General features: G+C 35.5%; 2 protein-coding genes across 5 annotated transcripts in view; one reads left to right on the top strand and one right to left on the bottom strand.

Moving 5' to 3' along the window:
• The window catches only part of LOC116088049, a 113955-nt gene extending 108221 nt beyond the window's left edge, over nt 1-5734 (bottom strand). The window contains exon 1 of the mRNA XM_031366567.1: nt 5674-5734. The gene's annotated coding sequence lies outside the window, so the exon portion shown is untranslated. The remainder of the gene's footprint in view (nt 1-5673) is intronic.
• Nucleotides 1-14616, top strand: part of Cysltr1 (cysteinyl leukotriene receptor 1) — a 24858-nt gene extending 10242 nt beyond the window's left edge. The window contains exons 2-4 of one of the 4 annotated variants that reach the window (XM_031366535.1): nt 6674-6760; nt 8169-8239; nt 10203-14616. In XM_031366535.1, the coding sequence (XP_031222395.1) occupies nt 8227-8239; nt 10203-11245 (1056 nt within the window). In that variant the 5' untranslated portion in view covers nt 6674-6760; nt 8169-8226 and the 3' untranslated portion in view covers nt 11246-14616. Of the gene's footprint in view, nt 1-6673; nt 6761-8149; nt 8240-10202 lie in introns of all 4 variants that reach the window. The other 3 variants (XM_031366525.1, XM_031366541.1, XM_031366550.1) reach the window with 3 other exon arrangements.
• The last annotated feature ends 250 nt before the right edge of the window (nt 14617-14866 follow it).

Genomic DNA, 14866 nt, shown 5'->3' with positions numbered 1-14866 from the left:
GCTCATGGCCATCTGTACAGCTACAGTGTACTCATACATATAAAATAAATAAATAAATCTTAAAAAAATTAAATCTTTAAAACAAAAAAAGACTCAAAAGAACTTGATGAAGAACAAGGGTGGGGTGGTGTCAAATATGACTCCTAGATTCTATGCACTCATAATTAGAGAGTTCATTGCATAATGAGGAAAAAGAGAAAGCAGAAAATTCTCTTGAAGAGGCTAACTTGAGGGAGAAGATGGTTGAAATTTTTTAAAGTCAAATGGCCCATGTACAGCAGGTGAATAGACCACAGGAAATGCAATACTAAAGTTTACATGCATAGTTCGTTAGTAAGAAATTTCTGTCGCCCCCATGGAAGTTGATAAATACTTCAAAAGAAGACAAGCACAAAATAGAAGAACTCCAACACTCAGAAGTTCAAGTCTAGCCTGGGATACAAAATGAGACCCGGTTTCAAAAACAAAGCAAAAGGAAAAGAACAGAAACAAATGCTGGCATTTTGCAAATCCTGACCACACTGATGACCTCAATAAGGCATCTGAAAAACAGATCACTGATGATATTAAGAGAAACAATGGGGATGGATGCAGCAGTATGGTAGTAGAATTGCTCTGTCAGTGGATTCTGATCCAGTGTATGATAGGCAGCTGCCTTTCAGTACTGGCTTTCACATTAGTAACTGCTTGCTTGCTTGCTTGCTTGCTTGCCTGCTTGCTTGCTTGCTTGCCTGCTTGCTTGCTGAGACAGTACCCCTGGCTGGCCTAGAATTCTCTACATGGACCAGCCTGTCTCTGCCTCCTGAGTGCGAGGGGTGAGAAGTGTATGCCATTATATTGGACTAACTTTGTGTTCTTGACCAAGTCCTTACCACTCTATTTCCAGGCTACAGTTTTGCCACATGTTCAAAGACTCCTAAAACTCAAACTAGTAATAATTCTTAGGAGATAGTGGCGCACGCCTTTAATCCCAGCACTTGGGAGGCAGAGGCAGGCGGATTTCTGAGTTCGAGGCCAGCCTGGTCTACAGAGTGAGTTCCAGGACAGCCAGGGCTATACAGAGAAACCCTGTCTCGAAAAACCAAAAAAAAAAAAAAAAAAAAAAAAAAAAAAAAAAAAGAAAGAAAGAAAGAAAAAAGAGAAAGAAAGAGGAAATGTGAAGATGTAGTCCCCATCTTCAAGGAACTTGCAATACAGTTGAACTTACTGGCCTCACTGTCAGCTACAGTAAATCCTAACTTAGCGGCCGCACATAGACATGTTCTTTTGTCTTTGCCAGTATTCCTTCCTTAGTCTGCATCCTGTTCTAAGTTTATGATTACCAAATGAACTAAACTTTTTTTAGAATGGTATTCAATACCTTTAGCAACTTTCTATCACTTAGTTCCTGCATTCTTTCCCAAATTGATTTCTCTCTTTTAACCCTAATTCTCATAGGCCAGTCAAGCAAACACCCACACACCCAAATATACATATATATATATATATGTGTGTGTGTGTGTGTGTGTGTATACATATATCTATATATATATATGTATATGTACATATATATATACAAATAACCTGCCATCTTATATAGCAGCTCAATTACATTTACATAACCCCTGAATATGCCAGGCTGTTTCACACCACTGTCTCTCATTCATTACACTTTCTCCTCACTGCCTACCCCATTCCTGTTCTCTCTTAGAAGGCCTTTTCTAGCATATATTAATTATTCATAATGTATTTATATTATGTTTCACTTTGTTTTGTATGGGCTTTGTTTTTCTGCTATAGGGATTTACTTTGTAGCCCAGTTTAGCTAGAAAGTTACTATGCAGCCTAGGTTAGAGTTGAACACACAATCCTCCAACTTCTTCAAGTTTTAGGCTTTTAGGCATTAACTATCATGCCCAGTGTATCTGTGCATTTATATATTTCCATTGCAGCAGCTGTAATGACATTGTACATTAACTTGTTAGTATATCTGTGTACTCTTTCTATAAAGCAGGAAAATCTTCATGGGGAGATACAAAAGACAGTATAGTCATAAAACAGAGTAAAATTTATCCTTATAAGAGAAGAAACTTTTAATGGCGTAGATGTATATTGATTAGCTAAGAGAAATAAGCTAATCACAGAAAGACAAATAATGGATCATTCCATTTACATAAATTACCTAAAACAGTCACATTATCAGAATAAAGGAGTAAAAGGTCAAGGAATCAAAACAATAGAATACAAGAATCTACTAGTTAACAAACATTGCAATCAAACAAGATCAATACACTTCGTGGTCAGTTTTTTGAACACAAAAACATTTATTTTGATAGTATTAATTTCATCAAAAGTAGTTTTGATTTATTACAGGAAATGTATTCAAAGGTAGTCAGATACAACTGGCAACCATCAGCGATGCAGGGGCAACACTGATCATTAGAGAGAAGAGAGCAAGTTTGTTTGCTTCGAGGCATTTGAACTCAAAAATTATCTAAAACAAATGACCTAATTTTGGACTTTGGATCCCAGAAGACTAAGAAATTTTCCAGAAACACACAGGAAATAACAGTTGTCTTAAGTGAAATTTGGAGTCTTTACATCACTTAGTTTAAATAAAACAAAAAAACAAAAACAAAAAACTAAAAAAACAAAACAAAACTTTCTACTTGGGAAGGAAAGGACCCATTTATTTAGGTTATTAAAGGCACGGAAACAAGTATTGTCGACATTAAGGAAAAGACACTCTTTCCCAGCAATCTAAGACTCTTTCTTACAAACTTTGCAAAGTAGATTTCAGGCATCCGCTAAGATCTGGATGGCTAAATGATTGGTTATGGAGCCCTAGAGTCACATGATCAAGCAAGATAGACACATGATACAGGAAATGATAAAAAGGAACAAACGACAATAACTTCAAAGTTTAATGAGCTCCAAAATTAGGTGTTTCTCCTTGCCTCGATATTTCCAAATGTGAAGCTGAGCTAACAACGAAATTTACTTTACAGCATTACCTTCAAGATTATACACTGAGTGCATACCAGTGAATAATGGTAGTATATTTTAGAAAGTTCATTGTATAGAGAGATACACAACTTCTATAAAAGTTCATTGTATAGAGAGATACACAACTTCTATATGAGTATAAGCTTAAAGCTGTTTTCATATGGCAATATGTACTATCAGAAGCAAAAATGTAACTTTAACAGGGGTAAGAGCATAGAGGAGGCTCTGTGAGTCCTGGCAAAAAGAGCAACTTCTAATCATAATAATTATCACTTAGTTTAGAAAACAGAGGCAGATCTACAAGTGCTGCTTTTATAAGGCCTGACCAATCCTATTAGATTCTAAATACAGCCAAGACTGCAGACAATTTATGTCTACGTTTGTCACTGAAGCTATAAATCACTTATATTACATGCTCTTGAGAAAAATATAGCCCTGATCATTACAGATTTATTGAATGATAAATTAGAAGGGACTTTAAAGGTCATAAAATCTAACCCTATTGTATTACAAATAAGTGAAGGTTTGACAGAAAGGAAGTGATTTTCCAAAAATCACTTACTTAATCACCTACCACAGCCTGAGGTATGAACCAAATCTGCTGACACCTAGCCTGTTAAATTTCCAATCATGGTCTTTCTTGGTACAAGAATTCTCTCTCATTTTAAAATCACATAATAAAATGATACAGAAAGGTAGACTCAAATCAACCAGTGTTTAAAGTGCACATATACTATGCCCAGTAGGAAATGTAAAATTAAGAAAATGCTCTGGTTTTGCTAGTGGAATTCAAGCAAGAACAATAAGAAACACTATATTGAGTGATCACAGATGACTATGACAAAGCAGCAAATAGAAATCAAGAAACGTACAAACATCATATCCCATCACACCCACATCAAAGGAGAAAAAATATTAAATTGGGTTAAGATAGTCAAGAATGACCTTTTGTTTTACTAAAAACAAAACATCACCAGTACCATTTTCTTCAGAAGATACCAGCCTTGGGACTACTTACATCAAAATAATACCTGACTCATACATACATACATACATACATACATACATACATACATACATACGTACATACATCACATCTACAAAGCTGTAGGTACATAAGTTGGACCCACGTATTCTTATAATATTTCTGAGCTCTCTTATTTACTTTGTTAAATTAATCTCTTATTTGCTTTTAATATACTCAAAGTCTAACAAGCAAATACCCTTTTCCTTATAAGAAAATATCCTTTATAAGAATAAGGGCTTTCACATATGCAGCAGAGGATTGCCTGGTCTGGCCTCAGTGAGAGAAGACACACCAAGCCCTTGAGAGACTTGAGACCCCAGGGAGTAGGGAGTGGCAAGGCCTGGTGGGGTGGGGGATGGGTGGGGACATCCTCTTGGAGCTGGGGCATGGGGGGGGGGATGGGATAAAGAACTGTTGGGGGGCAGACCCGGAGAGGAATAATGACTGAATTTTTAAAAAGAAGATTAAAGATAACTTTAAAAAAAGAATAAGGGCTCTATACATTTTATTAGACAAAGCAGTGTCAAGTAAAAGAATTAAGTTATTTGAATCAAAATCATGTATCTAGGGTTAGGAATTATGGCTCAGTGGGTAAGAACACTTACCACACAAGCATCAGAACCCTTGTTCAAATCCCCTGCACCCATGTAAAAACCCAGGCATGGCCACACCTGTAATCCTAGCACTGGGAGTATGCTTGCTGGCCAGTCAAATCAGTTGAAAGGGACATCTCCAGGTTCAATGAGAGACTCTGTCTTAAGGGAATAAAGAAGAGTGATGGAAGAAGACACCTGGTATCTCCCTCTAGTCCCCATGCATCACCACACACAGAATATGTATCTAGAAAGCACACACACATATACACACATACACACACACACACACACACACACACAGAGGCTGCTGATAAGGTTGCTGGCATTGGTAAGAGCCTGGGTTTAATGACCAGTATAATACATACACATAAAAATCACATAATTGTATTTTTACTTCATCACCTCTACTGCACACAGTTAAAATGACAATATGTAATACTGGTAGAAGAAGCCTGCTTTCAGAAACAAGAGTCTGCAAGTAAACTGAAAGAGAAAGACGGGCAAGATATGAGATCACAGAGCACTGAATGCCTGCTATAAGTAAACAAAGAATTCAAAAAGAACTGGGGTTGCCTTACAATTGCTAACTTGGAGAAGAGTAAAAAAATCTACACTATTTCCCAAACAATGTGACACTTGCTTGCACATGTAAATGTTAGGCTGTATTATCATTATACAACCACCATGAAAGTGAATAACTTCTTAGCATGCTAAATTTATAAGATCACACTTCTCCTATATGCATTTTAGAACTCGTAAGCTTCCTTTCTTGCAGCAGTCTAGGGAGAAATGCCAGCTTTGTTTAAACAAAAATCTAGGGCAGTGTTGAAGTAAATTTTCTTTCTAGATTAAATAAGCGAAATCTCATAATTTTATGATCAGAAATAGTTTATACATTTAACATTCATTTTGTATATCTTTATCAGTGTGTTATGACATGGGAAAAACAAATAAAAATGTTACTTCTTGAATGACAAAATTTAAGAGCCAACTCTAAGTAATTCTCGAACAGCAATCAACAATTGACACAGACTATATAGCAGGTTCCAAGGATCCACCACTTACCTGGAGAAAGGAAGACAATGGAAGAGGGAGAAGAACCTGGAGATGCTCTGAAAAAATGGCTATCTAAGTATGGAGTGGGCACATTTTATATCTTTGAATTCCCTTTATTTTCATTTTGATTTCCCCCTTTTTTGTTAGTAGACTTCCTTTGGAAAGATCCAGCCTGCTTCTACTTTATAAAAATAAACTGGAGGAAGGTGTTTATTTTATTAGCACTGGGACCACACATAAAGAAAAAGTGGCCAGCCTCTGGGGCATCTTGCTGGCAGACAAGAATGAGGGTCGCCATAACACAACAAAAATTGAGAGGTGTCAGGTTGCTATTGCCTCGGGAAAGCCTTTCTTTATTCATTTCTGACATATTTGTTTTATCTGTTTGATTCTCAACAGTAATTTTGTTGAAAGGATACACACCCCTTAAAATTTAAGTATCCAAGACTGTAAAACTATTGCTCTCCAGAAGTATACATGTGAAACTAGTGGCCAAAACTAACAAGTACTATTTATGAGTCTGGGATCTAGTTGAAGCTTTGTTAAGCCATTCTTCTTTCAAAGAACACTGTGCCCTAAGCCATTTCAGAAAAGTTTGTTTAATATTCTAATTCCTATTCCTAGAAAACTAAGTCCTTAGATGAGAATTTCCAAATCATTCCCTCTTTGAACTTTATAGTTAAATCTTTATGAGAGAAAATAGGACTTCATATAAAGAAACGTTTTTATAATGTTATGCTTATCTTTAGGTGTAAAGGCTGAATGCATACATCAGCAAACATCTGTGATCACTCATGGTCTGTATTCCAAGTCTCCCTCCCCTTGGGAATGTAAAAAAGAATAAAGGGAAAACAAGGAGCCATGGAAGCCAATGGCCAGCCCTAAATCTGTCAGTATAGCTTTGATGTCCCATCACACTCTGGATCTGTATTTAAGGCTGCTAAATTCCCATGACCCTTCCAGATTGCTTCTGAGGGTCACTAACTTTTTTTTAATCTTATGATTTCAGCTTGAGCTTACTCTGACACTACAGCATAAGAACTGTGGCCACAGTAAGAAGGAAAGTTTGTGAAGGGTGCTGTGGTACCAGAAAGAGGTACGACTCCCGTTTCAAAACCAAGTTTGTTCAATATGCACTTTTCTTAATGAAGTAACATTCCTCATCAGTTGTACTGAAATAAAGTCAACACTATTTGTGTTTACTGCTTCCTTTCATTAATCAATTCGTGATTCGTTTGCTTTGTGCTAAGGTGGCTTTTACTAGACTTATCACAACCTCCCCAAACATTTGAGTTATTACTCCCTCAGCACCCACTTCCTTCCCCAACTGTGAGCTGTTTGAAGGCAGGACTGGGTTGTTAAGAAATCAGGCTTCCAAAGGAGTTAACTCTCTGTATCCATCTCCTTGGGTCACATCATTAAGAAAATCATAGTAAATTATGCAAAATCTAGTTAAATGCTGCTCAGACACTTTATATCATTATATGTGAAATGACTACGTTAAATGATCTCTACCCCTTTAAAATCTAGTCCTTGTTTAAAATTTTCACAATCTTGTTTTTATGCCTTAATACAAGTAATTGGTTTGCTTTATGTGTAAAAAATCAAACCTAAATACTGTATTTTATAAGAACATTTATTCTGTTTTGACGAGCTCTGCTTATTAATAGAATTAGATGGTTTCCCTTCTTTATGTACTTTTCATTGTTATTTATTGATTCTATTTGGCATCTTTTGTTCAAGAAGCTGAGAATTTCAAACTTATTTATAACATGTAATGGACAAACAAATAATTTGTGTATAAATGGCATGGGTATTTTATCCCTTGAAATTAAGCTTTATAGTTTCTTACCTTAGTACTTTAAGAAGCAATTTTTGTCAGCCAGGTAGTGGTGGCACATGCCTTTAATCCCTGCACTGGGAGGCAGAGGCAGGCGGATTTCTGAGTTCGAGGCCAGCCTGGTCTACAGAGTGAGTTCCAGGACAGCCAGGGCTACACAGAGAAACCTTGTCTCAAAATAATAATAATAATAATAATAAAATAAAATAAAATAAAGTGAAGCAATTTTGTCTACATCAACATCTTTAGTCTCTAAGGATGAAAATACTTTAAATTATAGTGCAATAAGATGGTCACTCTAAGTGGTTTTAAATGGATAATTATACTTTCAAATGATAAATGGTTTCTATCACTCCAATTAACATTGAGAATGTACGGGCAAAGAAGATGAGTGACTATCCCTGTGCAAGGTGCTGTAAAGGTTCTTTATTAACCAGAGAGTCTGGAAGGAAAGATAACACATCACTGATGTGCAAGACAGATGGAAAACTCTCTAGGAGTTCTACAAGGATAGAAATTTCTTTGAATGTAGATTGAGAGAAGGTATGGTAAAAAGGTGTGATTTAGTCTGAACAATAAAATAGGAAGAATATAAGGCGATGGATGTGGTTTTCATTTTGTCTGTGTATTGTTTTTTGATCCAAGGTCTCCCTTGGTATCCTAGACTGATCTCAAATTTGCCATCTTCCTGCTTTCGCTTCTTAAGGGCTGAGATTGCAGAAATGTACCTCCAAGGTAGGCTTGTGAGGGTGATGCTAAGTACCTTTATAGTGGCAGGCATTCCACAGCGCATATCTCTATCAAATCATCACTTTATGAAATGATTAGTAATCATTTCACGGTGACCATATAAGATCCTGATGTATATCATATAATAGACACAGATTTAAAACGTGCTACATTTATTTCTCAATTATTGTGAGTAAAACTAAAAAGGGGAAGGCTATATCAAAAATCTCAATAGCACCATCTAGTGCCTCATAACATAAAATGGCTCAGTTTGAAGAAAATACCCAAAACAATATTACCAAAAAGAGTTTATTAATTTGGGAAAGTTTCCCTTTCTTTACCTGAATTCAGAGAACCAATAGGAAAAGAAACCCAGAACACAAATTGGAAATGAATGCAGATATTAGGAATGGTTGGCTGGGTTTTCTCTATAGCTTTAGAATTATTCCTCATCATTTTTTTTTAAGTCTTATATTAAAAGTTCTTGAGAGAAATGAAATTTTAAATGCTAGAAAAATATAAATAGGTGGAATGGCAAGATGGATGGAAGAGACATCATGTTGAGTGGATGAAACTGTTCTTGATTAGAAACCTGGCGCCTTCTATCCCACCTGCAACAACTACCAGAGTTGCCTGTGTCCATGTACCCACTATGTGGACAAGATTTACCCTATTTCACACTAGCAGCTCTTTAATATGCTGGCTTTCACACACCTTATTTACCAGAAATCAAGAGTCTTATAAAAATTAACAAATCAATGCAAGACTCAGTATCAAATTGCTTCCACTTTAATAAGTAACTAAATTGATCAGAAGAGCACTGGAGAAATAACTATCTATGCTATCTTATCCCTAGCTGTTTCTAATCAGAGGTTATTAACTGCCCAGAGAAACTTGAACAGACCAAGTAACAATCTTTTGCTATGAAATAACTAACTGTATACTCCTAAATGCAAAGCTTTAAGTACACATCTGAGAAAACAGGAATGAACAGCCAACAATTTCCTTACCCAGCAAGGATATTCCAACTAACTATACCACATCTTTCCTCGGAGCCTTTAATTATGGTACAGATTTTTAAACTGTAAATTTAACCTCTTTGGAACTTTTCCCCTCACTATTATTATAACTATGGCTACCAGGTTTCTCCTGCTGTAGTGTTCTATGGATCTAAATAGAGCTTAATTTTAGATTAGAAACTCTCCCACCAGAGTGAGTTTCATGAACATAAATTAGGTCATCTTTCCTAGGTATGACCTCCATCCAGAAGATGTTACCTAGTTCTCTTTTAGGGGAAAGCAAGTGTTTCGTGCAGATTTTAGTCTCTAACTGAACTTAAAGCTCTTATAAGCAATACATTGACAATTAGATGCTGATATGATGAAAATGATGAACACGAAGAAGACGGTAATAGATATATACATACACAGTCATATATGTAAAACTAATATACTTAAAGGTTTTTTCTGTTAGTGAAAAGTCATAAATTCATTTGAAGTGAAATTTCAGAACAGTCCAATCTACAGTATGAAGGGGATGTTTTACCCAGGCTTGGGGGTTAACAAGACGTCTACCAGGCAAACATAAATGACAAAGGGGGAGAAAACATTTTTTGCGTGTCTGGAGGACCCAAACCTTCCTCCTGGGAGCAAAGTTCAACTGACTCTCCTCATAACCTGACAACAATTGCTTCCAGCTGTGGTGGATTGCATGCAAGTAGCACTAATTGGACTCAGTGGATTATTTCTTAAACGGAGAAGGGGGGGCATGAAGTTGGGAGGAAGCTGTGCTAGGAGGGGTTTGGAGGGCAAAGTTGATGCTGGACATGATCAAGTATGAAATTTTCAAAGAATAATAAAAAGCTATTAATTTTTAGTTGCACAGAATATTATAGTGACTATGAAATAAAACATTGACATGCACTATAAAAATCTAGTTTAATTAACAAGAGCCTTTTCATATGTTGTAGGCACCAAGCAGACATTCCTGGCGATGGATGGAGCTGAAAATCTGACGGAATCTGGCAGTAATAACACGTGTCATGACACAATTGATGAATTTCGAAATCAAGTGTACTCCACTATGTATTCTATGATCTCTGTTGTGGGTTTCTTTGGCAATAGCTTTGTGCTATATGTCCTCATAAAAACATACCATGAGAAATCAGCCTTCCAAGTATACATGATTAATCTAGCCATAGCAGATCTACTCTGTGTATGTACATTGCCTCTCCGTGTGGTCTATTATGTTCACAAAGGCAAATGGCTCTTTGGTGACTTTTTGTGCCGCCTAACCACCTATGCCTTGTATGTTAACCTCTATTGTAGCATCTTCTTTATGACAGCCATGAGCTTTTTCCGGTGTGTTGCAATTGTCTTTCCAGTCCAGAATATTAATTTGGTTACACAGAAAAAAGCCAGGTTTGTGTGTATTGGAATTTGGATTTTTGTGATTTTGACAAGTTCTCCCTTTTTAATGTACAAAACTCAGCAAGATAAGAAAAACAATACTAAATGCTTTGAGCCTCCACAGGACGATCACACTAAAAAATACATTTTGGTCTTGCATTATGTGTCATTATTCTTTGGTTTCATCATCCCTTTTGTCACCATAATTGTCTGTTACACAATGATCATTCTGACCTTACTAAAAAATACAATGAAGAAAAACATGCCAAGTCGTAGGAAGGCTATAGGGATGATCATAGTTGTGACAGCTGCCTTTTTAGTCAGCTTCATGCCATATCATATTCAACGAACTATCCACCTTCACTTTTTACACAGTGAAAATAAACAATGTGATTCTGTCCTTAGGATGCAGAAGTCAGTGGTCATAACCTTATCTCTAGCTGCATCAAATTGTTGCTTTGATCCTCTGCTATATTTCTTTTCAGGTGGAAACTTTAGGAGAAGGCTGTCTACATTTAGAAAGCATTCTTTGTCCAGTATGACTTACATACCCAAGAAGAAAGCTTCCTTGCCAGAAAAAGGAGAAGAAATATGTAAAGAATAATTCAAACCCATCTCCAGTGCAGAACAATGAAAAAGAAATTCCTTAACAAGTATTTTTCTAAATCAAAATTTTAAAAAAGTTTCCCATAGTTTACAAATAATTATATCTATCTCATTTATAAGTGCTATTATTTGATACTTTAAATGTTCAAAATTCAGTTTATAACTGTGAAGTAACCCACAGATTTCTTTTTGAAGACTCACCAGAAAGTGGAGAATGTTTGTGGTTCTGAACTATAAAACTGAGTATGAAATCAAGAATATAAAAAGGGTTACAAAAGCTATGTACCAGACTTTTGAGTTCAGCTTTTAAATATAGCTTTAAAATTAGCAAATAGTCATCAGTCACCCTAACATATCCCTTTGCATGCATGCCATCAGATGAGACCTGGAGATGACCCAGGACCTACAGAAATGTACGGTCAGCCGTTTCCTTTGTAGTACTGACTAGCTAGGTAAAGTAGTGTCCTGTCTTCTAGAAGAGAATGTTCAAGTGCTAGAACAGACCAATATTCAGCCAAATAGCTCCACAGGCTGCATGAAATTTACAATCTGGAAAATAAGGAAGATAAATCTGATCAAAGGCCAGTTTATCTCTAATTCTCTTCTGCCCTTGACTCAAGACCCTACAAAAGAATGGTGTTGTTCTTGGTCACTGTGGTAAAATCCCAATTCTACATATATTCCTCCCTTAATAAGTAAGGCAACTGGCATTTCCATATACGGCAGAAGCAGTCAAAATTCATCAGAAGTAAAGAAAATAGGTCTACCTTTCCCACATGAAGTTTGTTGGAATCAAAATTTACTATGTCAGATACCAGAAGAAAATTTGAATATCCATGGCATTAATTCTTTAATAAACATATACATTTATGTATATATATAAACATGTGTAATCTATCTTGTTCTATGATATGCATTTATTGTTAGTTAATTATGAGATTTATTGTTGTTTTATACTTCTTGCTTTTTTTGTTACCATGTTGAAAGTAATATTTGTTTACAGTGGTTTTTGTATTAGAGCAGAAGCTTTGTTCTTAAAACCAACCATTGGAAACAGCTTGATTGTGACTAAAATATGATAATCATTGGCAATGTTTTTGCTGAAGGCCACTTTGTTCCTAACCCTGAGTTTCAAAAGTGACATTAACTCTGAAGAAATAAATGATAATAGAGATTGGAAAAAAGAAAAACCATGAATGGAGTTCTGTCTACACTGGCCATCTGAAAACTTTTTCTATTTCACTTCTGCTGGATCCCTTGGGAAATTTTGTTTAAAGCATAATGAAGAGAGGACTCTGAGGATGAAAAATAACAGGAACTTGTTGATTTCTGTTGAACATGTCTGAAAATTGGCAGTGCCTATATTACTCTTGTTTCCTCTTGCTTGAGACAAATATCAAACATATTTGTCAGAAGACATAAGGTCTCATTTTCTACATTTCTGCTTTGTGGAGGAAGAGCATGGCACTGGAAGCCAAGATGCCTGCATGCAAATCTGCTCTCTTTTAACCTGGTCTCTTTTAACTTTTAACAAAGTTAATGTACCTTTGAGTGAATTTTATAAGCCTAAAACCTTAACTTTCTCAGCTGTAAGAGGAGAATGATACTTGTTTTGCTTTCTTATGGACATTTGCAGGATTCAAAGGTGGTTAGATATGCTAAAATTGTATCCTAAAAATATATAGTAAGATGCCATTTTAAAGTATTTGTAGGAGAGTTGTTAAATATGCTAATTCATATTTATTGTATCCATTTTCAATTTTGAAAGAATTCAAACAAAACATTGCCACAGTTAAGTTCTAGTGCATGTAATCATGTTGCTCATTTATTCCTACATCCAAGCTTTTGTCTGTATTTGCCGTTCCACTCACATATGTACCCACATGTACCATATAGATATGACACAAAACCTCAGTCACTTGCAAACTCACAATGAATGTATTGTTATTTCTTGAATTATGTCTTTATAGCCTCTACCATACAACTTACTTCTTACTACTTTTTCCAGTTTCTCCATGTGTTATGTGTAGAATTATCAATTCCTTGAGGTTAGAAATTACATCTCTACATGGAAGTATCTAACATATATATATATATATACATATATATATAATTTTAATTTTAAGAGAGTTTTAAATGTTTTAAATGTTTTACCTATGTCAATTCATAAATACAAATGCCCTGCAGAGTACATACCATTATTATCCTCATTTTGCCAAGATTGAACTCTGAACATTCTGTTGCCAAAATTTACATTCTTAATTTGCTAGGTATCTGTGTCATCATTTTCAAGTATGAAGTTTCAGGTATACATAATGAATAGGCTGTAGAGGTTTACTATACAAAATTATGCCTTCCATTACCACCGCACCTTTATTTTTTAATAGGACAGATATGTTATGCTCTTACCACAAGCAGATGAGAGATACTTAATTAACAAATGAGAGAGAGTGGAGAGAGAGAGAGACAGAGACAGAGACAGACAGAGACAGAGAGAGATTGGATGGATTGATGATACATTTAAGTGTATGCTTTTTAAAGAAAGTTTATTTTTTACTTATACATGTGTATCTATATGAGTTTTTATTTTGATTTTTTATTTATTCTCTCATATATTACATCCCAACTCCAGTTTTCCCTCCCTCCCTTCCCCCCAGTTCTCCCTTTCCCCATCTGCCCTCTCCCCTAGATCCACTCCTCTTCCACTTCCCTTCAGAAAAGAGCAGATCTCCCAGAGATCTCAACCAAACATAACTTGACAAGTTACAATAAGATATGGCACAAACCCTCTTATCAACCAAGTAAGATCAAAAGGGTCCCAAGAACAGGCAAAAGAGTCACAGCACTCCCACTCCCACTATTAGGAGTCCCATAAAAAGACCAAGCTACACAAACATAATGTATTATGTAGAGCACCTAGCTCAGACCCATGTGGACTCCACAACTGCTGCTTCAGGCTCCCTGATTGCCATTTCAGTGTTTGTGAGACCCTATGTGCCCTGCTTAGTTGATTCTGTGGGCCATGTTCTCCTGTGTATGACACATACCCACGATTTAGTCCAAAGAATGCTATAAATGTCACTTAAAATATTGAAATTAGAAAGAGCTTCATATTTGCAATTCCTAGTAGCAAAATAATAATAACCTATAATATTAACACTCTACAGTCTTTACATATATCCCTTTGGTCACTAGCAGCCTTTTCAAATCTCATCATCTAGCCAAACTATTTACTGTTATACATTTAATTTTTTATTTCATTCAGCAAGTATTGCTTCTGTATCCTTAAAATGCATTACTGATCTTAAGCAAATGTTCTGTATGTTAAGTTTCAAAATAAACATAATTGATTTTGTGTGTTCTTAGACTGTAAACTGGCTTTTTTGACTGTAAAGTCTCCTGAGTTTGCCGAAAAGTAAATATGCAAATACAGTTTTATTTGGCCTTTTAAAATAATCAAATATATCTTTTTTCTTGCATTTTTGTTTTTTCTTGTTAATCATCTTTTAATTTATTTTTAGAGAATATATTCTCTTTACAATTTTTTATTTTTTATTAGATATTTTCTTTATTTACATGTCATATGATTTCTCCTTTCCCAGTTTCACCTCCGGAAAAA

The sequence above is a fragment of the Mastomys coucha genome, chromosome X (assembly GCF_008632895.1).
Source record: "Mastomys coucha isolate ucsf_1 chromosome X, UCSF_Mcou_1, whole genome shotgun sequence".
Taxonomy (NCBI): Eukaryota; Metazoa; Chordata; class Mammalia; order Rodentia; family Muridae; genus Mastomys; species Mastomys coucha.
The sequence above is the reverse complement of the archived record's forward strand: the minus strand, read 5'-3'. Positions and strand labels throughout refer to the sequence as shown.